Source organism: Nomascus leucogenys, chromosome 17, assembly GCF_006542625.1.
Source record: "Nomascus leucogenys isolate Asia chromosome 17, Asia_NLE_v1, whole genome shotgun sequence".
Lineage (NCBI taxonomy): Eukaryota > Metazoa > Chordata > Mammalia > Primates > Hylobatidae > Nomascus > Nomascus leucogenys.
The window spans coordinates 39,361,846-39,388,319 of NC_044397.1; the positions used below are offsets into that span (position 1 = coordinate 39,361,846).

Sequence of the window (26,474 nt, forward strand, 5' to 3'; positions counted from 1 at the left end):
TCCTGGCCTCAAGGAATCCACCTGCTTCAGATTCCCAGAGTGCTAGGATTACAGGCGTGAGCCAGCATGCCTGGCCGTCTGAGGCTTTTTCACACTGACTTCTGTGTGTTATTTCTCACTTGTTTCCATGCCAGGATGGGAAAGGAGATAAGAATATTTGCCCCAACAAACCTCACCCCATGGGAAAGGGCAGGAGGCCCGGGTGTGGGAGAGTCAGCATCCTTGCAGATTTGTGACACAGGTGAGCCCCCCAGGCTCAGGGAGGGGCCAAGGCACTCACCAGTACAGCTTGGAGTGCTCCACCAGTGTGTAGGTGTCCCCGTCGCCGATAAAGGTCCCACAGGTGAGGCAGATGAAACACTCGGGGTGGTACTTCAGCTCCCCAGCCACCTGGTGCGGGGGTGAGGAGGGAACAGCCCAGCTCAGCAGCCCCAACAGCCCCCACAGATCCTCCCCTAGGCCTCTTCTCCAAAGGGCGTCACCAAAAAAAACAACTGCGGGGGACCCAGCTGGCTAGCTGCTGAGCTCCTGGACAGAGCTGGCTCCACAGATGGGGGCGCTGAGGGATACAGACAGACAGGCTCAGAAAGCAGCTCCAAAGACCAGCAAAAAGGAGACCAGGAGAGACGATGATGGGAGAGAGACCTGGAGCATGGGGTCTGCTTGGATACCCCCACCCCAGGTGAGTGTGCAAGGCAGGGGGCGCTCACCATAACCAGTCCCTTGGTGATTTGCTCCGAGCAGCCATGGCAGGACTCGCCATAGCGGGCCCAGTAGTCCTTCTTGCAGAAGAGCTGCCCATCCTTCTCATAGTACTGGTGCGACAGGGAGGCACTGCAGTCACAACACCTGCAGGAGAGGGGCCGGGCTGAGACGTCCACTCCCGCCCTCCTCCACTGCACCTGGGCCCCCGCCTCGGCTACAGGCACCTTTGTAAGAATTAGAACAAGTTTTCTTTTTGTTTGTTTTTTGAGACGGAGTCTTGCTCTGTCGCCAGGCTGCTGTGCAGTGGCTCGATCTCAGCTCACTGCAACCTCTGCCTCCCGGGTTCAAGTGATCCTCCTGCCTCAGCCTCCTGAGCAGCTGGGACTACAGGCACGCACCACCACACTCAGCTAATTTTTTGTATTTTTAGTAGAGACGGGGTTTCACCATCTTGGCCAGGATGGTCTCGATCTCTTGACCTTGTGATCTGGCCACCTCGGCCTCCCAAAGCAGTGGCTCACACCTGTAATCCCAGCACTTTGGGAGGCCGAGGTGGGCATATCACTTGGGGTCAGGAGTCTGAGACCAGCCTGGCAAACATGGCGAAACCCTGTCTCCACTAAAAATACAAAAACTAGCCAGGCATGGTGGTGGGCACCTGTAATCCCAGCTACTCGGGAGGCTGAGGCAGAAGAATTGCTTGAACCTGGGAGGCAGAGGTTGCAGTGAGCCAAAATTGTGCCACTGCACTCCAGCCAGGACAAGAGAGTGAGACTCTGTCTCAAAAAAAAAAAAAAAAAAAAAGCAGAATGGAGGAGAATCCCCAGGTGTGCAGGGTCATCAAAACCAGGGTTCGCCCGTTTGCTCACTAGAGGCCACCAAGGAGGCCTGGTTGGTGGGGCCTTGAAGGGCAGATGGGGAGGAATGCCAGGCTGTAGGTGCCACAACACAGGCCAGGGGTTAGACCTACATTCCCGGCTTTTTCCCAGCCAAGCATCCCGGTGGGGTAGGGACCAGCAGCCCTGCCCAGCCAGGATGAACAAATATAGAAATGTGGGTCTGAGATGGGCATGGTGGCTCATGCCTGTAATCTCAGCACTTCAGGAGGCCAAGGTGGGAGGATCACTTGAGGCCAGAGGTTTGAGGCCAGCCTGGGTAACACAGTTAAGACCCCATCTCTTAAAAAAATTATGAAAAAATTAGCCAAGATACAGTGGTGTGGTCCTGTACTCCCAGCTACTAGGGAGGCTGGGGAGGGAGGATCACTTGAGCCCAGGAGTTCAAGCCTGCAGTGTGCTATGATTACACCACTGCACTCCACCCTGGGTGACACAGCAAGACCCTCTCTCTAAAAAATAAACAAAATGCGGGTGCCCCAGTGAACCTGTACGCACACACATACCCCCCTGGGTCCTGCTGTGGGTGGGCATGTCTGGGTCAGGGTACAGACCCACACAGAGAACAGGCTAGGGGGTCTGTCCCGCTCTGCCACTGTTTGGGTGCTATGGGTCGGTCACACAGGAACAGAAGAACCAGGCTCTCTATAGGGCCACAATCTAGGAGAGAGGCAGGTAGGAAAGACTGGGACCTGGATGAAATGAGGGACTCCTAAGGGCTGTTTCCTACCCAGGAAACTCTCCACCGCCTGGGGCCTGCATGGGTATCACTCATGGCTGTCTGCTAATGCTAATTAACTGTAACTAGGGAACTGGGGTTGAGGAGGGGAGTTCAGCAGTAAGCTGGCGGGACACTGTCCCTTTAAGAGGATCCAGCCAGTTCCCCTTTGTCTGGGAGCCTGGGGGAAAGGCTGGGAGTAAAGGGGGAGCAGAAAATGCCAGGGTTTGGAAGCATGTGGGTGGGGGGCACATCCAGGAAGGGGGGTCTGGTGCATTCCTCCATGGGGGTGGGGAATGCGGAGGCTGGGCCACTGGAGATGGTGGCAGGGGTGGCGGGAGACACGACGTCAGGGTCACTGCCCCCACTCGGTGCACAGCAGGAGGGAAGGCGGTGAGGGGAGTGGCCCCCAGGGCACCTCCTGTCCCGGGGCTCTAACCTAATTCGAAAGGAGTGCTGCAGCCGGAAGGCCAGGCCGACTTTGGGTCCTGCCCTCATGGAAGCCCCCACGCCCGGTGCAGACCAATGACCCGCTTCCTGCCCTTACACTGATCACACATGACCTCGGTCACAGGGGTGCCACATCACAGGAGTGCCCCTCACTCCTGCCTGCAGGAAGCAGGGCCCCCGCATGCCTCTGCAGTGGGCGGTGGGTGGGTGGGGGATTAGGAACTGCTGTAACCAAGTGTCCCCATCCCGGGGAGGGAACGCTCTTCCGCAGCCTGGAAATTGCGACTGGTCCATTCACTCGCTCACGCAGAAACTCACAAACCTTCATCACTGTTGCTCACTTTCAGCAGCTGTGAAAGACCCGGTGGTGATGACTCACCCGAGGGTTTGAGTGCGCTTGGCTTCCCCTCCGGTCACCACTTCCTTGATGCCTGTTCTACCAGACACTAGGTCTGCCCACCAGTGTCTGCCACTGACCTGCCAGCTCCCCGTGGCCCCAGGCTGGGCATCCACAATGCTTGGCCCAGAAGAAAGCATAAGCGATTCCTGCCGGCGAGGCCCCCGCTGTGCACCCAGCATCCTCAGAACCACCCTGAGACCCCATCTCTGCCTCCATTGCAGACAGGGCACCCAGGCCTGGCCCGGGCTGACTTGGTGGCTCAGTGGCTGGGGCTCAGGGCCTCAGTGAACCTTTGTGGATGGAGAGCACGCAGGAGTTCCTGTCCCTGCCCCTGCCCTGCCCCTCACCCCTCAGGCCTGCATTCTGGCAGGAGCTAGAGGCTGACGGGCCTGGCTCTCTTGAGTGCCCCACACAGAGTGCCTGACTGTCCCTAAGAAGGATGTCAAGGGAGGTGCGCCAGGTACTGAGGCTGTGCAGAGCTGCCCTGGGGCCAGCCAGAGAGGAACTCCCTCGGAGGAGAGCCATGCCCTGGCCCCACTCCAGGGTACCCCTCCCTGAGAGCAGGGTAGGACAAAGCGAGGCTGGGGCAGGAGAAGGGGGAGGCACTCGGAGGGCATGAAAGGGGTGCTCTGCAGCCCAGGTGGCTGGCTGGGCTGGGAGACAGCAGTGGCTTCCGTAATGACAGGAGTGGAATCATCGATCTACCCAGGGCCACATCCCTGGCCACCAGGTGTGAAGAAACAGCAGGTGGAGGACCGGCCTCATGGGGAGACTGTCCTGGAAGGGCCCGAAGCTTTGGCAGTGGCCTGCTCCCAGACAGCAGCCGATGGTGACCAAGGAGTTTCAGTTCTGCCCCAGAGCCTGGACCTAGGTGGGTGGGCTTCCAGCCCCAGGCCTTACACCAGGGGTCCTGCCTGGGGCCCGGGACAAGTAGGGAGGGGGATTCCCACTTACTTAGTCCTCTGGAGGAAGCGGCGTCTTCTTGGGGCTGAAGCCAACAGCATCCTCTGTGGCTACACTGGGGACTCTGGAGGTCTAAGGGAGGGCAGGGGTGGCCAGACCAGCCGCTTCCCCATCCTCCCTCAGGAGCTCAGGATTGGAGGCTGCAGAGGGTGGGGCCAGCGTGGCTGCAGCGCACAGGAGGAGGATGCAGCCGCGTGGGTGCCAGGGGACTTGGTCTGAGCCTGCAACAGGAAGTGGCTGAAGCACCCTTTGCCTGGGCTTTGGTGCGGGTGGGGAGCGAGCGATCTAGGCTTGGACCCCAGGCAGGGAGGCTGTGGCTCATCCCTGGCCCTCAGTCCTGAACACACACTGTAGGCTCCTCAGCCTTGGCCCTGGTAACGGTACTGAAGGCCTCAGGCTTCTCTGGGGACAGGAACAAGCTCAAAAGCAGCTGCCTCTTCCACTGCTGCCCCCAAGGGAACAGAGGTCGACTTCCTATGGACAGTTTGTCCTCGCCAAAAAGGTCTCCTGAAGAAAGGGAGGTTGCATCCCGCCGCTGCTTCAACCCCACAGGCCAGCAGCATGCTCAGCCCTCCTTGCCCAGGGCCAGCCCACCCAGCTGCCAAAGAGATGCTACCAGGGCTGCAGCAGCTCTGGGGGTTGTGCACTGGAGGCTTCCTGTAGGGTACCTCGCAGAGGCGGTATCTGAGCCAAAGGGAAGCCTGGACCAGTCCAAGCCTGGTCATAACCTTCCGGGAGGCGGTGCCTGCAAGGGGGCGGTGCCTGCAAGGGCCTGGGAGGTCAGAACAGAGAAAGGGACAGGCCCCGGAGTGATAACCCTCAGGGCTAATACCAGAGGTCCCATGGGCCTGCAGCAATTGTTCCACTCTACAAAGAGAGGCAGCATCTGGTCCCGGCTGAGCCCTCCAGCAGCCTGCAGCCCCCATCACAGCACTTATGACCCTGTCTGTCCTATCAGCGTGAGACTTTCAGAGCAGGGGCCAGGGGACAGGAGCAGCTCTCAGACGCTCACGTTATGACATTCAAAGATGCACAGCTGGCTGTGAGCAGTGGCTCATGCCTGTAACCCCAGCACTTTGGGAGGCCGAGGTAGACAGATCGCTTGAGGTCAGGAGTTCGAGGCCAGCCTAGCCAACATGGTAAAACCCTGTCTCTACTAAAAACACAAAAATTAGCTAGGTGTGGTGGTGTGCGCCTGTAGTCCCAGCTACTGGGAAGCTGAGGCAGGAGAATCGCTTGAACCCGGGAGGTGGAGGTTGCGGTGAGCTGAGATCACGCCACTGCACTCCAGCCTGGGCAACAAAAGCGAGACTCTGTCTCAAAAAAAAAAAAAAAAAGCTGCACAGCCAACGGCACCTTCCACGGGGCGCACAAGGCTCTATGCACCCCTGGCCACTGACTGCACTCCCGCACGCTGGCTTTGTGGTCCTCAGTTGTGCCAAGCACATTCCCACCCCAGGGCCTTTGCACATGCACCACCCCCCACGCCCGACATCCTCTAAACACTGCTCCCTTCAATTCTGTCCCTTAAACATCACTTCCTGAGAGTGTAGTTCCCCAGAACCTGACATTACATTTGTTCACTGAGTGTCTCGCCCACTAGAAGGCAGGGACCCTGTTGGTCTGGGAGGTGTGGGACTAAGCTGTGGTTACACTGTAGGCTCTGAAGCCAGGCTGCCTCAGTTCGAGTCCTGATTCTACTCCTCACACGCTGTGAGACTTTTGGCAAGTGACTGAACTCTGCACCTCATTTGTAAAATTGCTTTTTAAAAATTTGAGACAATGTCTCGCTCTGTTGCCCAGGCCAGAGTGCAGTGGTGTGATCACAGCTCAATGCAGCTTCAACATCCTAGGTTCAAGTGATCCTCCCATCTCAGCCTCCTGAGTAGCTGGGACTACAAGTACGCACCACCACGCCTGGCTAATTTTTTTGTAGAGATGGAGTCTCACTATGTTACCTAGGCTGATCTCAAACTCCTGGCCTCAAGCAATCCTCCTGCCTCAGCCTCCCAAAGTGCTGGGATTACAGGCATGAGTTACCAGGCTTGGCCTTAAAATCGCTTTAATATTGCCGGGTGCAGTGGCTCACGCCTGTAATCCCAGCACTTTGGGAGGCTGAGGTGGGTGGATCATGAGGTCAGGAGATTGAGACCATCCTGGCTCACACAGTGAAACCTCGTCTGTACTAAAAATACAAAAAAAAAAAAAAAAAAATTAACCGGGTGTGGTGGTGGGCGCCCATAGTCCCAGCTACTTGGGAGGCTGAGGCAGGAGAATGGCGTGAACCTGGGAGGCGGAGCTTGCAGTGAGCCGAGATTGCGCCACCGCACTCCAGCCTGGGCGACAGAGCGAGACTCGTCTCAAAAAAAAAAACTGCTTTAATAAATAAATAGCAACCCTTCCTGGGTTGTCGTGAGAGGGGCCTAATGCAGAGAGGGCGCGCCATAATTATTTGCAAGTGACTGACTCAGGGACCTTAGGAAGTTCCACTGGGAGGGGCACGCAGAGGGGCCAGGAAGGCGGAAATCACTGGTCACCTCCCCAGTGGGGCTGGAGGCTGTAGACCCCTCATGGCCTTATCACATTGCTCCTTCCCGAACACCTTCAGAGGGGTGAGGGGCCCTGGAACAAAGGTCTTAGTGCATGAAATGAGGTCTGGGCCGGGCCCAATGCCTCAAGCCCAGGGCCCGAGGGAGACTAAGCAGAGTCTAGCACCTTGGGCATCCCACTGAGAGCCAGCCTGGCTGTGGTCAGTCATGCACCCAGGTGAGCAGTGACCCCCTCTGAGCTGCTTTGCTCACTGTCATGCGGTGAGGACCACCAGCTTTGGGGACTGTTGGGAGTATCACACCCACAAGCCACGAGGTAGAAGCCATGGCTCTTACTTCCAGTGGATCTTCCCCCATAGCGAGACTTTTTTTTTTTTTGAGATGGAATCTTGCTCTGTCACCCAGGCTAGAGTGCAGTAGCGCGATCTTGATTCACTGCAATCACTGCCTCCCGGGTTCAAGCGATTCTTCTGCCTCAGCCTCCTGAGTAGCTGGGATTACAGGCACCCACCAACATGCCCGGCTAATTTTTATATTTTTAGTAGAGATGGGGTTTCACCATGTTGGCCAGGCTGGTCTCAAACTCCTGACCTCAGGTGATCCACCTGCCTTGGCCTCCCAAAGTGCTGGGATTACAGGCATGAGCCACTGCACCTGGCCTCTTTCTTGTGTTTCACTACACCAGGGACAGCACAAACATGTCTCCTCCTTACTGCCCTGACCTGGGGACTCACCCCTCTCCTGGTGAGTGATTTTGGGCAGGCCGCTCCAAAGCCAGGTACACCCATCCTGTATCACGGCTTCCCTCCTGTGGCTTCTGTGGCTGTACTCCTGACCCTCTCTCCATCACCCAAGGCTCCATCTCCCCACTCACCACAGACACAGGGGTCCCCAAAGTTCTTCCCTTCATTCGTCTTGGCCCCATCACAAATCCCACTCACCATCTCAGGGCCAGCTCCGAGGGGGCCGTTTTTTCTGACTTTCCTACCTCCAACTGGACTCAGGCTCCCATGGCTAGCTCTGGGCAGGGCATAGCCACCCTGGATAGCCCATGTCCCCTCCAGCTCAACACAGATGAGCCTGTCTCCTCCCCAACCTGACCCCCAACTCCATCGGAGTCAACAAACCACCACCTCCCCAGGGCCCAGGTTAGAAAACCAGATGGCTTCAGGTTCCACCCTGCCATTCGCCAGTGCCCACGCCCTCCCCAAAGCCCCTGCCTCCTTCCTTCCTTCCTTCCTTCCTTCCCTCCCTTCCTTCTTTTCCTACCTTCCTTCCTTCCTTTCTTTCTTTTTCTTTCTTTTTTTGTCACCCAGGCTGGAGTGCAGTGGTGTGATCACAGCTCACTGCAACCTCCACCTCCCAGGCTCAAGCAACCCTCCCATGTCAGCGCCCTTGAGTAGCTGGGATTACAGGCACCACCACCACGCTCAGCTAATTTTTTTGTAGAGATGAGGTTTCGCTATGTTGCCCAGGCTGGTCTCGAACTCCTGGGCTCAAGAGATCCACCCGCCTCCACCTCCCAAAGGGCTGGGATTATAGGCATGTGCCACCGCCAGCCCCTGCCTTTCCTACTCTGTGGCGATGTGGAGTGAGAAGGTTTGAGTCCCAGCTCTAGATGTTACAACCTTCAGCGAGGCACTTGATTGCACGGAGTCTCTGTTTCTCCCGTGCAAACTGGGCACATACAGTCCCTCATAGAGTTATGATGAAGATTTAACAAATTAGCATGAAGAGTGCTCAATGCATGGTAGCCAATATGACAAATACTCAGCAAAAACTGTCCCTTCTGCCTGAAATTCTCTCCATCCTCAGTCACTGTCCCAGGTCAGGTCCTGTGAGCTCGGACTCTTGAGTTACTGGGACAGTCCCTTCCCTGCCTAGATACCACCACCAGCCCACTGGGATGGCATTCTTCAACAGCAGGTCACCCCAGTCCCTCCCCGGCTTTCTGCCGGCTCCCTTCTGACTTTTTTTTTTTTTTTTTTTTTTGAGATGGAGTCTCGCTCTGTCACCCAGGCTGGAGTGCAGTGACGTGATCTCAGCTCACTGCAGCCTCCGCCTCCCAGGTTCAAGTGATTCTCCTTCCTTAGCCTCCCGAGTAGGTTGGATTACAGTCATGTGCCACCACGCCTGGCTAATTTTTGAATTTTTAGTAGAGACGGGGGTTTCACCACGTTGGCCAGGCTGGTCTCGAACTCCTGGGCTCAAGTGATCCGCCTGCCTCGGCCTCCCAAAGTGCTGGGATTACGGGAGTGAGCCACCTTGCCCATCCTGACTTCTGAAGCTCCTTATCTTGGCATTCTAGGCCCTTCACGAATCAGTCTCAACTTTGTTTCTTGTTGGATCCCTCAACTTATTCTGTTCCTTCCAAGTGAATTGTTCCTGTTCCCTCAGCAGTCCGCACCGTCCCACCGCTGTGCAGATGGTTTTCTCTGCCTGTTGAGAGCCCTCTTGCCCCCCGAAGGCCTCCTTCTGAGCACCTGATGCAGAACCCCAGGGCATGATGTCTGTCTCCGTTCAGCCACACCGAGTGTGTTCATTTCACTCACTGGCTGTGTGACTTTCATCAAGAGAATTAACCTCTCTGTGTCCCAATTTTCTCTCTAACAAAACAAAGACAGCACTAATATCTAACTATGCAAAGTGCTTAGAACAGGGGTTGTCCCTTACTGAATGTTAGAAAACGTTAGACGTTATTCCTAAAAAAGAAAAAACAGGCTGGGCACGGTGGCTTATGCTTGTAATCCCAGCACTTTGGGAGGCCGAGTCGGGAGGATTGCTTGGACCAGTTGGAGCTGGAGGCTGCAGTGGGCTATGATCTCGCCACTGCACTCCAGCCTGGGTGACACAGCAAGACCCTGTCTCTAAAAAAAGAAAAGAAAAGAAAAAACAAAAAAACAAAGTGAGGCTGGGTGCAGTGGTTCATGCCTATAATCCCAGTATTTTGGGAGGCTGAGGCGGGCAGATCACTTGAGGTCAGGAGTTCCAGACCAGCCTGGCCAACATGGCGAAACCCTATCTACTGAAAATACAAAACTTAGCTGGGCGTGGTGGTGCACACCTATAATCTCAGCTACTCGGGAGGCTGAGGCAGGAGAATCGCTTGAACCTGGGAGGCGGAGGTTGCAGTGAGGCGGGATCGCACCACTGCTCTCCAGCCTGGGCGACACAGCAAGACTGTCTCAAAAAAACCAAAAACCAAAAAATAAACCAAGGCAGAAGCCTAAAATAAAGTCCTGGTGGTGGATATCTTGACCCCTGCTGGGCATCCCAGCTTCACCTTCTACCCTCTTATGGAGTCTTCTCCCCTGAATCTTGCTGTTGGGTGACTATGCCTATAATTCTCTCCCACTCCATTTGTTTTTCTTTCTTTCTTTTTTAAAAATTGAGACAGGGTCTCGCTCTGTTGCCCAGGCTAGAGTGCAGTGGTGCGATCATAGCTCACTGCAGCCTCCACCTCCCGGGCTCAAGTAACTCTGCCACCTCAGCCTCTGGAGTAGCTGGGACTACAGGTGTGTGCCACCATGCCCAGCTAATTTTTTGTATTTTTGGTGGAGACAAGGTGTTGCCATATTGCCCAGGCTGGTCTCGAACTCCTGAACTCAAGTGATCTGCCTGCCTCAGCCTCCCAAAGTGATGGGATTATAGGTGTGAGCCACCACGCCCCACCTCCACTCTACTTTTCTACCCAGGAAATCTCACATCTTTTGAGACCCCTGCTCTGGCCCTGCTCTGGCTCAAGGCAGGTAGACCCCTGCTCCTGGCTTCTCAGGATGGTCCCTACTGGGTGACCTTCAGGTCCTCATGTACTCTTTATCCTCCACCACAACCCTGACCCTACTTTCTTCCTACCTGTGGATGTGTGTCTGGAGGCTGGGGCTGGTGTGACTGGGTTATGCATCTTCGCAAGCAGCCTGGAAGACACTGAGGGTGGCCTGGTTTCCCTCAAGGCCTGGTTTGTCTTCCCTCCCTGCAAGAGCATGAACACCCAGAAGGCAGGAGGGACATTCCTTCCAACTCTTCCCCCTGTCTGGGTGCCAGCAGGGGGCTGAACTGCAGGCACTGGCTCAATTGGAGGTCTCTCCCATCCTCTCTAAGATTTAGATCTCAGAGATATAGGATGACAACAGAGGCCAAGGCGTTAGCTCACGCCTGTAAGCCTAGCACTTCCAGAGGCCAAGGCAGGAGGATTGCTTGAGGTCATGAGTTCAAGACCAGCCTGGGTCTCAATAGTGAGACCCTGTCTTTATACAAAGTTTAAAAAATTAGCTGACCATTGTGGTGTACACCTATAATCCCAGCTACTCGGGAGGCTGAACTAGGAGGATCACTTGAGCCCGGGAGATGGAGGTTGCAATGAGCCGAGATGGCACCACTGCACTCCAGCCTGGGCAACAGAGCAAGGCCATTTCAAAAAAAGAAAAATACATAAAATAAAATAAAATGAGGCCAGGAGCGGTGGTTCATGCCTGTTATCCCAGCACTTTGGGAGGCTGAGGTGGGAAGATCACTTGAGGTCAGAAGTTTGAGACCAGCCTGGCCAACATGGCAAAACCCCGTCTCTACTAAAAATACAAAAATTAGCTGGGCATGGTAGTGCACGCCTATAATCCCAGCTACTCCAGAGGCTGACACAGGAGAACTGCTTGAGCCCAGGAGGCAGAGGTTGCAATGAGCCAAGATCGCACCACTGCACTCCAGCCTGGGTGACAGAGCAAGACTCCGTCTCAAAAAGAAAAAAAATAAATAAATAAAATGACAACAGGAAGGCCTGTAGGGATTTTCTAGTCAAAACACCTCATGTCATAAATGGTAAATTGAAGCCACGAAGTCACAACGGGGGACGGCACCAGGAGGCATACCCCGGCCTCTCCCATTCCTTGACCAGCCTGTCCTCTCTGGCAGGCCTTGCTTAGGGCAACACAGGCCCTGGGTACCCCACCCTACCTGAAGCAGTCTGCGTGCCAGTCCGCGTTCAGGGCCTGGAGGTACTGGCCATCATAGATCCTCTGGCCGCAGCTTGCACACACGGGCAACTCGCTTCCTGCAGGGGTGGGAAGTGAGTTGGGAAGCGTTCTCAGGAGGTGTGATCTGGTGCAGGCCCAGCCTGCCCTGCCCACCCCACATGTACCTACACCTGCACCAATCCTCGCACACTGCACACATGCAGGGCCCAGGCAGGGCAGTCGCTGTGCCAAACAGGAGAAGAAAGGGCGCTGGCCTGAGTCTTGCTGAGATACTGACTAGGTTGCCAAGCCTCTCTGGCCCTGTTTCCCTATGTACCAGCCTAGGAGGAGGATCAGGTCCATCCTCCCGCTATAGCATTGGGTCTGGCAAGGTAAATGGGGAGAAAGGAAGCAGTGGCTTTAGGGATAAGGCAGTGGGTGACATTCCTATCACAGCCTCCTTTCCTCCCTCTCCTGCCCAGGAAGAAGTACTAAGAGGGCCCTTCAAAGGCAGGGACTGGACAGGGCTGGATTAGTGCATCTTGGGCTGAAGCCACCTGGGAGGTCAAGGGCAGGAAGCCTGGAGGTGCCGGCCCTAACAGATCCTTGGCAATGAATGCCCTGGCTTGGCGAGGGGAAGGGGCTGCAGAGCTGGGTACTCCCAGACACCTGTCCCAGGGAGGCCTGGCACCTCCTCTAGCCAGGCACAGGCATGCTTAGTCATCCTTGGGGCCTGGCACCCTTGGAACTGGTGGGCCCTGGAAAATGCCCCAGACCTGCCCCTCCCCACTGTACAGAAGGGGAGACTGAGCCCCAGAGATGGCATGGCTTGCCCAGTCACATAGCTAGGTCCCAAGGCCACAACAGCCTGCCCTTCTGTGAAGATGCAGGTACCTTAGGTAGGTAGGGGCTACAGGAAGGTGGACCCCTACCCCAATCAGGTTTTCATGGGCCTAGGAAGAGTTGGTGGCAGGGGGAGGTGCGGAGTCAGGCCCTGCCTTGGGGCCAGGTGGATCTATGTGACAGGTCAGCGAAGAAGATCCAAGGAGGGGCCCCCAGACCCTGTCCTAGGCTGGGGGTCTGGGGGGAGTCCTTGAACGCTAATTGCAGTGCAGTACTGCGCCTTGGGCCCCAGTGAGGGAGAAGGGGCTAAAGAGGAGGTTAGGATGAGTCATGCTCCCAGCCAAGACTGACGGCAGGCACCGGGTTTGGGGCACGGACAGGGAGAGTGGATGAGGGTCCCGCAGTACATGGCCTCCGGCTTCCTGGACGCCTATCTCCACTCTACCCATCTGGCCCCCAATCACCGATACCGGGGGGCAACTACCCAGTTTCCAAATGTACAGAAGGGGAAACTGAGGCCCAGGAAGTCAGCGCCTGGCTCAAGGTCACGGATGCGGGCAGGCGCCCGGCGGCCACTGGGACCCAGGGCTGCGGCTTCCCCAGCCGCTCTTTCTTCCGAGACTGGATAAAGGGTGGCCCCAGGGCGAGGCCCGGGTGGTGGACAGAGCACGCGGATGGAGGCCGGCGCAGGGTGTGCAGTGCCTGGGAGTCCTTCGCGGGCGGGAGTGGGGGGAGGAAAAGGGTCCGGGGCCCCCCAGACCCTCAGGAGGGCAGCTCGCCGGAGGCCGGGGAGGGGGATCCCGGGCGGGAGGCGGACAGGGAGGGGCCTGCGGGCTTCGGAAGGACGAGCTCATCCCGGAGGAGGCAGGGGCGCGGCCTCCTGGCAGACCTGGCCCCCTCCCGTGCCCCAGGCTGCCCCGGGCACCCCCCCAGGCCCTCGCCCCACACCCCGCGGCCCGCGCACCTTCCTCTCCCATACGTTCTTCCCTCCAGGTGCAACAAAGTAGCGTCAACCTCATGCACTCGACGGGGGGCGGGGCCCGGCGGGGCTGGGGCTGGGGGCGGCCGGGCCCGCGAGCTCGCCCACCGCCGCCGGCCCAGGGAGGCGGGGGCGGAGGGCGCGGGCCAGGCCGGGCCGGGGGCGCCTCTCGGACACCGGCGGGGAAACCGGCTCGGCGCCGCAGCGGCTTGGGGAGCGAGCGGAGGGGCGGACCGAGGCGGGGCCTGCGAGCTGCGGCACGGGGGCGGGGCGCGGGCGGCCGGCGGCGGGAACGGCCCTGCGCGGCCCCGCCCCCACCCGAAACCCCGCCCCACGCCCAAGGCCACGCCTCCAGGGGCCACGCCCCGCTGCGGCCTGGCCTGGGGGCGCCGCGAGCCGGCGCGCCCCGCCCCTCCCCGCCCCTTCCGCCCTTCATTCATTCTTCTTTCTCCCAGCGACAGATCTCGGCTGGGAGCTGCGAGGCCCAGCTGTCTCGGAGGCCCGCTCGCTCTGCTGGGGCATCCCAGGAGGATGTAGGAGCCTAGAGAAGGGGCCTCTGCTTCCCTGCGGGAGGCCCTCACAGACCCAAACAAGCTGCAGCCAGGAACTCGGACCAGAGCTGGAGGAGGCCTGGTGGACCCCCAGGACACTGGTGGTCGCCTTGGGGAGGGGAGGGAGGCGGGCCGGGTTTTGTCCCTCTCTCTGAGGCCTGCATTGAGGCCAGGCTGGGCCCGGGGAAGGTGATGGTGCGCGTCTCAGGCCTCGCGAATTAGCAGCACCGGAGAAAGGAGCGAGCCCCTGCCAGGCGGTGACAGGTGTACTCTTCTCAGTGCCGGTTACCTGGAGCTGGGGCTGCCCTGCCCAGGGTCCTGGAGGGGGCACTGGTTTGGGCTGAGTCAAGCGTCCAAAGGAATTGGGTGGTCCGGTCCAGCACTGATGGTGGAACGCCCTACCTAGATGTGGACAATTCTAGAATGCTGGACATGGGCAGGAAGCAACCCTGTCCCCCCTAGGTCTACCTCCCACGTCATCCCTCTGCCCAGGAAGCAGTGACCCGAGTGGAGCCACGTGCCCACGTGAACCCAGTGAACAAGAGGCAGCGCTAGCCCAGCTCCAACTCTAGCCGTCATGTTTGTGAGGAGAGGTCTAGGCATGTCTGCAAAGTGGGGGGCACTCACCCCTGGGTGCAAAACAATTACGTGGGGAGGGAAGAAAATACTAGATTTTTTTTTTTAGATGCGGTCTCGCTCTGTTGCCTAGGCTGGAGTGCAGTTGCGGGATCTCGGCTCACCGCAGTCTCCACCTCCGAGGTTCAAGCAATTCTCCCGCCTTAGCTTCCCGAGTAGCTAATATTACAGGCGTGCACCACCATGCCGGACTAATTTTTGTATTTTTTAGTAGAGATGGGGTTTCACCATGTTGGCCAGGCTGGTCCTGAACTCCTGACTTCAGGTGATCCACCCACCTCGGCTTCCCAAAGTGCTGGGATTACAGGTGTGAGCCACCACGCCTGGCCGGAATTTTTAATTTCTCATGAGAAAGAAGGCTGGGCACAGTGGCTCACACCTATAATCCCAGCACTTTGGGAGCCCAAGGTGGGAGGATCACTTGGGGCCAGGAATTGGAGATCAGCTTAGGCAATGAAGTGAAACCCTGTCTCTTCTAACTTTTTTTTTTTTTTTTTTTTTGAGACGGAGTTTCACTCTTGTTGCCCAGGCTGGAGTGCAATGGCGCGATCTCGGCTCACAGCAACTTCCGCCTCCCGGGTTCAAGCCATTCTCCTGCCTCAGCCTCCGCAGTAGCTGGGATTACAGGCATGCGCCACCACGCCCAGCTAATTTTGTATTTTTAATAGAGATGGGGTTTCTCCATGTTGGTTAGGCTGGTCTCGAATTCCAGACCTCAGGTGATCACCCACCTCGGCCTCCCAAAGTGCTGGGATTACAGGCGTGAGCCACCGCACCCGGACTCTTTTTTTTTTTTTAATTAGCCAGGCATGGTGGCTCATGCCTGTAGTTCCAGCTACTTGGGAGGCTGAGGTGGGAGGATACTTGACCTCAGGAGATTGAGGCTGCAGTGAGCTATGACTGCACCACTGCACTCTAGCCTGGGTGACAGAGACCCTGTCAAAAAAGATGGGGAGGGAAAAAGAGGGGAAGGAAAGAGGGGAATGAGAGGCTTGTAACTTGGCTGTAGGGCATATACCAGGCAGGACCCTGGCTGGAAACAGAAAGTGCCACTTAGTGGGGCTAACTGGGGAGAGTTTGATAAAGGGGATGTTTACAATGCACTGGGGAGGGGGGATTAAAGGAGATCAGTAAGGACTGGCACAGTTGGAGGGGTGGCAGCAGTTACCAGCCCAGGGTAAGGGGGCATCAAGGGGGTCCCTGGAGGAGAGGCCTGCCTGAGAGGAGCTGTGCAAGAGGGGTCCCCAGTTCTGGGAGACTCATGGGGAAGAGGGCCCAGAAGGGCTATTCTGATCTGACTCCCCCGCCCTTCTTATTCTTCCATTGCCTCCCGTTAACCAATCCCGTCTGGATGCAGCGGGCAGGGCCGTGTTGATGCTGTGCCCACAGTGCAGGGCAGAGAAGTGCACAGTGGCCTGGAAGGGCTGTGAGCCTGAGCCAGCTTGGTTGAGTGATGTTATCCAGTTTTGACTAAATTAACACTCACAGAATGGACTCATAGCTGAAAACAATTCCTGCAAAGAAAGCACAGATTGGGCCTGGCGTGGTGGCTCACACCTGTAATCCCAGCACTTTGAGAGGCTGAGGTGGGTGGATCATGAGGTCAGGAGATCGAGACCATCCTGGCCAACATGGTGAAACCCAGTCTCTACTAAAAATACAAAAATTAGCTGGCCATGGTGGTACGTGCCTGCAATCCCAGCTACTCGGGAGGCTGAGGCAGGAAAATCGCTTGAACCAGGGAGTTGGAGGTTGCGGTGAGCCGAGATCGCGCCACTGCACCCCAGCCTGGTGACAGAGCAAGACTCCATCTCAAAAAAAAAAAGAAAGCACAGATTGAAGATAATGCAGACTGGGTGCAGTGGCTTATACCTGTAATCCCAGCACTTTGGGAGGCTGAACCGGGAGCATCGCTTGAGGTCAGGAGTTCAAGACCAGCCTGGGCAACATAGTGAAACCCCCTCACATCTCTACGGAAAAAAAAAATATCTGGGTGTGGTGGTGTGCACCTGTAGTCACAGCTACTCAGGAGGCTGAGGTGGGAGGATCGCTTGAGTCCAGGATTTGGAGGCTCTAGTGAGCTCTGATTGTGCCACTGTACAGCCTGTCTCAAACAAACAAAAAAAAAAAAAGAAGAAGAAGATGCTAACACATCCAGATGAGCGAAAAGATGGAGCTGGCACGTCCACACCCTGTAGGAGCTCCTTGTCAGCCGCAGTTCCAGGTGAAACATCAGATCTGAAATATTCAGTTACATTGCTCATGCAAGATTTTTTTTGCTGAAAGCAACAAGGATTTTTGCTTTTTATTTTTATTTATTTATTTATTTTGAGATGGAGGTTTGTTCTTCTTGCCCAGCCTAGAGTGCAGTGGCACGATCCCAGCTCATTGCAATCTCTGCCTCCTGGGTTCAAGCAGTTCTCCTGCCTCAGCCTCCCAAGTAGCTGGGATTACAGGTGTGCACCACCATGCCTGGCTAATTTTTTGTATTTTTAGGAGAGACGGGGTTTCACCAGGTTGGCCAGACTGGTCTCGAACTCCTGACCTCAGGTGATTCACCCGCCTAGGCCTCTCAAAGTGCTGGGATTATAGATGTGAGCCATCTCGCCTGGCTGCAAAAAGGATTTCTTGACTTTTTTTTTTTTTTTTTTTTTTTTAAGAGAGACAGGGTCTCACTCAGTTACACAGGGTGGAATGCAGTGGCACGATCATAGCTCACTGCAGCCTCGAAATCCTGAGCTCAAGTGATCCTCCCACCTCAGCCTTCTGGGTAGGTGGGCCCGCAGGCACACACCGCCACGTCTGGCTAATTTTTATCTTTTGTAGAGATGGGGGTCTTACCATGTTGCCCAGGCTAGTCTCGAACTCCTGTGCTCAACTGATCCTTTCCAGTTTGTGTTCCCAAAGTGCTGGGATTATAGGTGTGAGCCACTGAGTCCGGCCTGATAAAAGTTTTTTGTTTTGTTTTTGTTTTTTTGAGATGGAGTCTCGCTCTGTTGCCCAAGCTGGACTGCAGTGGCGCTAACTTGGCTCACTGCAACTTCTGCCTCCTGGGTTCAAGTGATTCTCCTGCCTCAGCCTCCCGAGTAGCTGGGATTACAGGCGCCTGCCACCACGCCTGGCTAATTTTTGTATTTTTAGTAGAGATAGGGTTTCACCATGTTGGCCAGGCTGGTCTTGAACTCCTGACCTCAAGTGATCATCCCACCTCGGCCTCTTAAAGTGCTGGGATTACAGCGTGAGCCACCACTCCTGGCCAATAAAAGTTTTTTCTATGAGGAGTTGAGTGCCCCATGGGAATGGCTTACTCACTCTAGAGGTTAGAATTGCCCAGTTGCAAATTTGTGCCTGTCTGGACACAAGCCAGTAACAAGCAGGAGGCTCCTTGGGGATGCTGCCATAACGTGAACCCAAGGCTGTTGTTGAAGGCAGGGCCAGAGCCTGAGCTGTCCTAGCATGCAAAGCAGGCTGGCATCATGGGATCCCTGCTGTCAGACCCTGCCTGCTCACTTCTCGCCCACTCTGGGTGACCTCACTCAGACGCGTGGCTTGGTGACTCCTCCGACCTCTCCTCGAACTGCAGACACAAGAAACCGAATGTCTATTTGGGATCTCCACTTGGATGGCAAATGGGACCTCATACTTAACATGTCCAGGTCAGAGCTCATAATTTGTGCCCGGATGGTTCCTCCCCAGGTGTTTCTTATCTCAGTAAATGACACCACCATCATCCAGTAATTTAGGCTAAATTCACAGGCATTTTTTTTTTTTGAGACAAGTTCTCCCTCTATCACCCAGGCTGGTGGGCAGTGGCACAATCAAAGCTCACCTCAGCCTTGACCTCCCAGGCTCAAGCGATCCTCCCATCTCAGCCTCCCTAGCTGCTGGAACTACAGGTGTACTATATGGCGTGACTGCTCCCATTCCCTCTCTTGACTCCCTGCCTCTGATCCATTGGCAAATCCTATTGGCTCTGTATGTAAAATACATCCAGAATTCCAGCACTTCTCCCTCCTTCTTGGCCTAGTTAGGTATTTAGAGCAACAGCCTCCCAAGTCACGTCCCTACGCCCTGTCATCCTGCAGAGCCTCTGAACATGTGTGACATTCCTTTGCTTTCTAACCCTAAGGTCCTTGCTTCTGCACTTATGGGACCTAGCCTCTGGCTACTACTTTGCCCTTATTTTTATTCTCCTTGGTCATTTTTGTTAAAATCATGATGGTCAGTCATGGTAGCTCACACCTGTAATCCCAGCCATTTGAGAGGCCAAGGCAGGAGGATCCCTTGAGGCCAGAAATTCGAAACCAGCCTGGGCAACATAGTGAGACCTCATCTCAAAAAAAAAATTAGCCAGGTATGGTGGCACGTGACTGTAGTCCTAGCTACTCGGGAGGCTAAGGCAGGAGGATTGCTTGAGACCAAGTCTCACTCTGTCACCCAGGCTGGAGTGCAATGGTGCAATCTTGGCTCACTCCAACTTCTGCCTCCTGGGTTCAAGCAATTCTCCCGCCTCAACCTCCTGCGTAGCTGGGATTACAGGCGCCCGCCATCATCCCCGGCTAATTTTTTTTTGGCATTTTTGTAGAGACGGGATTTTACCATATTGGCCAGGCTGGTCTTGAACTCCTGACCTCAGGTGACCCACCCGCCTCGGCCTCTCAAAGTGCTGGGATTACAGGCATGAGCCACCGCGCCCGGCCCTTTTCTCTTATTAAAAAAAAAGAAAAATCGTGGTGCACTTCTCTGCTGTTCTAACTTCCCAAGTACGTGTTTGTTACAGGGCTTTTGACTTGAGGCCAGGTCCCTTAACCATCCTAAGTTAGGGTGGTAACATTCCTTGTCACTATCTCCTCCCTGGCTTTTTATCTTCATAGCACTGATTTACCTGGCATTAGAGTTATTACTTATTCATTGTACTGTATCAGTTTCTCCTGGCTGCTATGAAAAATTACCAGAAACTTCGTGGCTGAAAACAACAGACATTTATTTTCTCACAGTTCTGGAGGCCAGAAGTCTGAAATCAGATTGTTGGAAATCAATCCTGAAATCAACTTGCTGTGTCTTCTTTTAGGCATTTTATAGTTTTGGGTTTTACATTTAGTTATTTAATCTGAGTTAATTTTTGTATATGGTGTAAGATAAGGATCGAACTTTTTTTTTTTTTTTTGAGACAGGGTCTTGCTCTGTTGCCCAGGCTGGAGTGCAGTGGCGTGATCTCGGCTCACCACAACCTCCGCCTCCCAGGTACAAGCAATTCTCCTGCCTTAGCCTCCCAAGTGGCTAGACTTACAGGCGCATGACACCAGGCCCAGCTAATTTTTGTATTTTTAGTAGAGACGGGGTTTCACCATGTTGGCCAGGCTGGTCTCAAACTTGTGATCTCAGGTGATCCACCCGCCTCAGCCTCCCAAAGTGCTGGGATTACAGGTGTGATCCACCACGCCTGGCCCCCAGACTTTATTCTGAGACAGGGTCTTGCTCTGTCACCCAGGCTGGAGTGCAGTGGCATGATCTCAGCTCACTGCAACCTCTGCCTCCCTGGTTCAAGTGATTCTCCTGCCTCAGCCTGCTGAGTAGCTGGGATTACAGGCACCCACCACCATGCTCAGCTAATTTTTGTATTTTTAGTAGAGATGAGGTTTCACCACGTTGGCCAGGCTGGTTTCAAATTCCTGGTCTTGTGATTCGCCTGCCTTAGCCTCCCAAAGTGCTGGGATTACAGGCATCAGCCACCCTGCCCGACCACTTTATTCTTTTGTATGTGGGTATCCAGTTTTCCCATCACAATTTGGCTTTTTTGTTTTGTTTTTTGTTTTTTAAAGAGAGATGGGATCTCACTATGTTGCTCAGGGTGGTCTTGAACTCCTGGGCTCAAACAATCCTCCCGCCTTGGCCTCCTAGAAGTGCGAGGATTACAGGCATGAGCCACCGTGTCCAGCCACCAACATCGCTTGTTGAAGAGACTATTCTTTCCCCATTGAATGGTCTTAGCATCTGGTCAAATATCATTTAATCATATACACGAGGGTTTATTAATATTTCTGGGCCATTATGAATATTCTGTTCTGTTGGTCTGTTTGTCTGTCATTATGCCAGTATCACACTGTTTGGGTTACTGTAACTTTGTAATATGTTTTGGCATCACAAAGTGTGAGTCCTCCAACTTTGTTCTTCTTTCTCAAAATGTTTTGGCTCTTTGGAGTCCCTTGAGATTTCACATGAGGTTTAAGATGAAATTTTCTGTTTCTGCAAAAAATGCCATTGGAACTTTGATAGCAATTGTGTTGAAACCATAGATTGTTTTGAGTACTATAGACATCTTAACAATTAAGTCTTACCATCCATGAACATGGATGTAAATTTTTATATTTACCTGTCTTCTTTAATTTAATTCAGCAATGTTTTACAGTTTTCAGCGTACAAATCTTTCACTTCCTTGGTTAGGTTTATTTCTAGTATTTTATTCTTTTTGATGCTATTATAAATGGAATTGTTTCCTTTTTTTTTTTTTTTTTTTGAGATGGAGTCTCGCTCTGTCCCCCAAGCTGGAGTGCAGTGGTGTGATCTTGGCTCGCTGCAAGCTCCGCCTCCCGGGTTCACGCCATTCTCCTGCCTCAGCCTCCCGAGTAGCTGGGACTACAGGTGCCCGCTACCATGCCCGGCTAATTTTTTGTGTATTTTTAGTAGAGATGGGGTTTCATCATGTTAGCCAGGATGGTCTCAATCTCCTGACCTTGTGATCCACCCGCCTCGGCCTCCCAAAGTGCTGGGATTACAGGCGTGAGCCACTGCGCCTGGCCTGGAATTGTTTTCTTAATTTCCTTTTTAGATTGTTCATTGTGAGGATATGGAAACCCAACTAATTTTGTGTGCATGTTCGATCTTTAGGAGTTTTTACATATAAGAGCCTGTTATTTGTGAACAGAGATAATTTTACTTCTTTCTTCTCAATTTGGATGTCTTTAATTTCTTTCTTTTTTTTTTTTTTTTTTTTTTTTTTTTTTTTTTTTTTTTTTTTTTTTTGCCTAGTTGTTCTGACTAGGGCTTCTAATACTATGCTGAATAGAAGTGCTAGGAGTAGGCATCCTTTTCTTATTCCTAATCTTAGAGGAAAAGCTTTAAGTCCTTTTTATTTTTTTCGAGACAGGGTGTCACTCTGTTTTCCAGGCTGGAGTGCAGTGGCGTGATCACGGCTCACTGCAGCCTCAGCCTCCCAGACTCAAGCAATTCTCCTGCCTCAGCCTCCTGAACAGCTGGGACTACAGGCATGTGCCACTATACCCGGCTTATTTTTGTATTTTTTTGTAGAGACAGGGCTTTGCCATGTTGCCCAGGCTTGTCTCGAACTTCTGGGCTCAAGAGATCTGCCTGCCTCAGCCTCCCAAAGTGCTGGGATTACAGGTGTGAGCCACCGTTCCAAGCCCAGTCTTTCACCATTAAGTATGATGTTAGCTGTGAGCTTTCATCTATAGCCTTTATTAGGTTGAAGTGGTTTGCCTCTATTCCTAGTTGGTTGAATGTTTTTTATCATGCAAGGGTATTGGATCTTGCTGCTTTTTCTGCAGCAATTGAGATGATCATGTAATTGTCTTTCATTCTGTTTATATGTTATATTTCACTGATTGATTTTCATATGTTGAAACATCCTAACATTTCAGGAAAAATTCCACTTGGTTATGGTGTATAATCCTTTTAATCTGCTATGAATTTGGTTCGCTTGTATTTTGTTGAGGATTTTTGCATCAATGTTCATAAAGGATATTGGCCTGTAGTTTGCTTTTCTTGTGTCTTTGGTATTAGAATAATGCTGGCCTCTTAGAAGGAGATTGGAAGTGTTCCCTCTTCTTCAGTTTTCTGGAAGAGTTTCAGGAGGATTGGTGTTAATTTTTTAAATGTTTGTTAGAATTCTCCAGTGAAGCCATCTGGTCCTGGGCTTTTCTCTGTTGGGAGAATTTTTATTACTGATTTAATCTCCTTACTCATTATTGGTCTATGCTTATTTTCTATTTCTTCATGATTCAGTCTTGGCAGCCTGTGGCTTTCTAGGAACTTATCCATTTTATCTAGATTTTCCAATTTTTTCTCCTCAGATGGGGTCTTACTCTGTCACCCAGATTGGAGTGCAGTGGCACAATCATAGCTCACTGCAGCCTTGACCTCCTGGGCTTAAGTGATCCTCCTGCTTTGGCCTCCCAAAGTGTTGGGATTATAGGTGTGAGCCATCGTGCCCAGCCCCAGCTTCTCATAAGAATACCTATGTAGCATTTAGGGCCCAGCAGGATAATCTCCCTCTCTCAAGATCCCTAACTTAATCACAACTACAAAGACCTTTTTCCATGAGGTAACTCTTAGGGGTGGAAGTGTGTCTCCTCAAAATTTATATGTCGAAGCACTTACTCCAATACCGCAGCATATGACTGTATTTGGAGATAGGGTCCTTAAAAAAAAATTTTTTTTTTTTTTTTGAGACAGTCTTGCTCTGTTGCCCAGGCTGGAGTGCAGTGGCACAATCTCGGCTCACTGCAACCTCTGCCTCCTGGGTTCAAGCGATTCACCTGCCTCAGTCCCCGGAGTAGCTGGGATTACAAGCATGCACCACCACACCCAGCTAATTTTTTTTCTTTCTTTTTTTTTTTTTTTTTGTATATTTAGTAGCGATGGGGTTTTGCCATGTTAGCCAGGCTGGTCTTGAACTCCTGACCTCAAGTGATCTGCCTGCCTCGGCCTCCCAAAGTGCTGGGATTGCAAGCATGAGCCACTGTGTCTGGCCTGTGTTATTCTTAAAGCAGTGCCCATCTTAGAGTTTACAGTCTGGTGTGGAGAGACAGAAAACAAAGAAGTAAAATATATTTTGTACATGGTGACAGGTGCTCTGGAGTCAAAGAAGGCAGAGACAGGCTGGGCACGGTGGTTCATGCCTGTAATCCCACCACTTTGGGAGGCCAAGGAGGGCGGATCACCTGAGGTCAGGAGTTCAAGACCAGCCTGGCCAACATGGTCAAACCCTGTCTCTATAAAAATACAAAAAATATTTGCCGGGCAATGATGGTGGGTGCCTGTAATCCCAGCTACTCAGGAGGCTGAGGCGGGAGAATTGCTTGAACCCAGGAGGTAGAGGTTGCAGTGAGGTGAGATTGTGCCATTGCACTCCAGCCTGGGCGACGGAGTGAGACTCCATCTCAAAAAACAAAACAAAACAAAACAAAACAAAACACAAAACAGAGGTAGAGCCAGGTGAGGGAGTGCTGAGCAGGGGAAGATGGTGCAGCTTGCAATTTTATTTATTTTTTAAATAGAGATGGGGTCTCACTGTGTTGCCCAGGCTGGTCTTGAACTCCTGGCCTCAAGTTATCCTCCCACCTCAGCCTCCCAAAGTGCTGGGATTACAGGCACGAGCCACCACATCCAGCCCAATTTGCAATTTTAGAAAGGGGTCAGTGTAGGACCCTCTGAGAAGGTGACACTTGAGTCAAGACCTGAAGCAGTTGAGGGAGCCAGAAACACAGATAGCTGAGGGAAGGGCATTTTGGGCAGAAGAGATAGCAGATGCCAAGGCTGGCAGTGGGGTGACCTGCTGCACTCAAGGAAAAGTAAAATGGCCAGGGCGACCGCATGGCTCGAATAGCAGAATGTGAGGTCAGGAGAGCTGCTGCCATGCAAGTAGGGGCTTCTTGGCCATAGAAAGGCCTCTGGCTTTATTTCTGAGTGAGACAGGAACCACTGCAGGACTTCGAGTAGATGCATGACCCGAGTTGACTTATGCTTTGAAAGAATTGCTTTGGGCCAGATGTGGTGGCTCATACCTGTAATCCCAGCACTTTGAGAGGCAGAGGCAGGAGGATCGCTTGAGGCCAGGAGTTCGAAACCAGCCTGGCCAACCTGGTGAAACCTTGTCTCTACTAAAAACACAAAAATTAGCCAGGCATGGTGGTGCATGCCCGTAGTCCCAGCTACGCAGGAGGCTGAGGCAGGAGAATCACTTGAACCCGGGAGGCAGAGGTTGAGTGAGCTGATATCATGCCACTGTACTCCAGCCTGGGCAACAGGGCAACAGAGTGAAACTCCATCTCAAAAAAAAAAAAGAAAAAGGATTGCTTTGGTTGCTGAGTGGAGAGAAGGCCGAAGGGGAGCCAGGGGAGAACCAAGGGGTTCAGGGAGCTATTTCAGTAATTCAGGTAAGAGATACTGGGGACTGCGGTTTAGCCCTGAGATGTGGTAGGACTCTGGATATATTCTTTTTTTTTTCTTTCTTTTTTTTTAGACAGAGTTTCGCTCTTGTTGCCCAGGCTATAGCGCAATGGTGCAACCTCGGCTCACCGCAACCGCTGCCTCCCGTGTCCAAGTGATTCTCCTGCCTCAGCCTCCTAAGCACCTGGGATTACAGGCATGCACCACCGTGCCCGGCTAATTTTTTTGTATTTTTAGTAGAAATGGGGTTTCTCCATGTTGGTCAGGCTGGTCTCGAACTCCCAACCTCGGGTGATCTGCCCGCTTCGGCCTCCCAAAGTGCTGGGATTACAGGTGTGAGCCAGTGTGCCCAGCCGACTCTGGATAAATTCTGAAGGTGGTGCCGTATTATCTGCTGGTGAATCTGCTGTGGGGAGTGAGGGAAGAGCAGAGTCAGAGACGGTTCCAGAGTTGCAGACCGGAACCTCTGGAAGAGTAGGGCTGCTCTTTACTGAGATGGGAAAGGCAGGGAGGGAAAACCACACTACCTAGGCCATGTCTATGAGATTTCTAGGTAGAGATGTTAGAATTGGCCTTGGATGTGCAAGTCCTGGGCCCAGGGGAGTGGTCCATGCTGGAGAGGTGAATTTGCGAGTCACCAATGAATAGGTGGTATTAAATATTTAAAGCCACGAGCACACCAGGTGAGGTGGCTCACACCTGTAACCCCAACACTTTGGGAGGCCAAGGCCAGGAGTTTGAGAGCAGCCTGGGCAACATAGCAAGATTCTTTTCTTTTTTTTTTGAGACGGAGTCTCGCTTTGTCGCCATGCTGGAGTGCAGTGGTGCAGTCTTGGCTCACTGCAACCACCGCCTCCTGGGTTCAAGTGATTCTCCTGCCTCAGCCTCCCAAGTAGATGGGATTACAGGCCTGCACCAGCACACCTGGCTAATTTTTGTATTTTTGGTAGAGATGGGGTTTCACCATGTTGGCCAGGCTGGTCTTGAACTCCTGACCTCATGATTCGCCTGCCTCAGCCTCCCAAAGTTCTGGGATTACAGGTATGAGCCACCGCATCCGGCCACAACATAGCAAGATTCTATCTCTATAAAAAATTTAAAAATTAGCCGGGCATGTTGTTATGCGCCTGTAGTTGGGAGGATTGCTCCAGCCCAGGAGTTTAAGGCTGCAATGAGCTGTGATAGCACCACTGCACTCCAGCCTGGGTGAAAGACTGAGGCCCTGTCTCTAATAAATAAATAAAACTGCGAGCTATGAGAAACCAAGACAGGGAGTCCACAGGCCTGAATGCTGGGGCTTACTGACTTTTAGAGGCCAGAGACCTGAGGAAAAACCAGCAATGGATATTTTTGTTGAGTGAAGTAATGAATGGATGGATGAATGGAGGGATGGACTGGTGGGTGGATGGATGGGTGGGTGGATAGATGGGTGGGTGGGTGGATGGGTGGAAGGAGACGTGGATGGATGGATGAATGGTTGGGTGGGTGGGTGGATGGATGGATGGATGATAGGTGGAGGGACAGATGGATGGGTTGTGGACAGATGGATGGATGGATGGATGGATGGATGGATGAGTGGGTGGATGAGTGGGTGGATGGATGGATGGATAGGTGGAGGGATGGGTGAGTGGATGGAGGGATGGGTGG

At 53.3% G+C, this 26,474-nt stretch overlaps 1 protein-coding gene across 1 annotated transcript in view; it reads right to left on the reverse strand.

The window, feature by feature from the left end:
* The window catches only part of LIMK1 (LIM domain kinase 1), a 39,754-nt gene extending 26,056 nt beyond the window's left edge, over positions 1-13,698 (reverse strand). The window contains exons 1-4 of the mRNA XM_030796675.1: positions 13,438-13,698; positions 11,632-11,728; positions 711-849; positions 281-390 (exon numbers count right to left, since the gene is read on the reverse strand). Coding sequence (XP_030652535.1) covers positions 281-390; positions 711-849; positions 11,632-11,728; positions 13,438-13,492 — 401 coding nt within the window. The 5' untranslated portion in view covers positions 13,493-13,698. The remainder of the gene's footprint in view (positions 1-280; positions 391-710; positions 850-11,631; positions 11,729-13,437) is intronic.
* Positions 13,699-26,474: the final 12,776 nt, after the last annotated feature.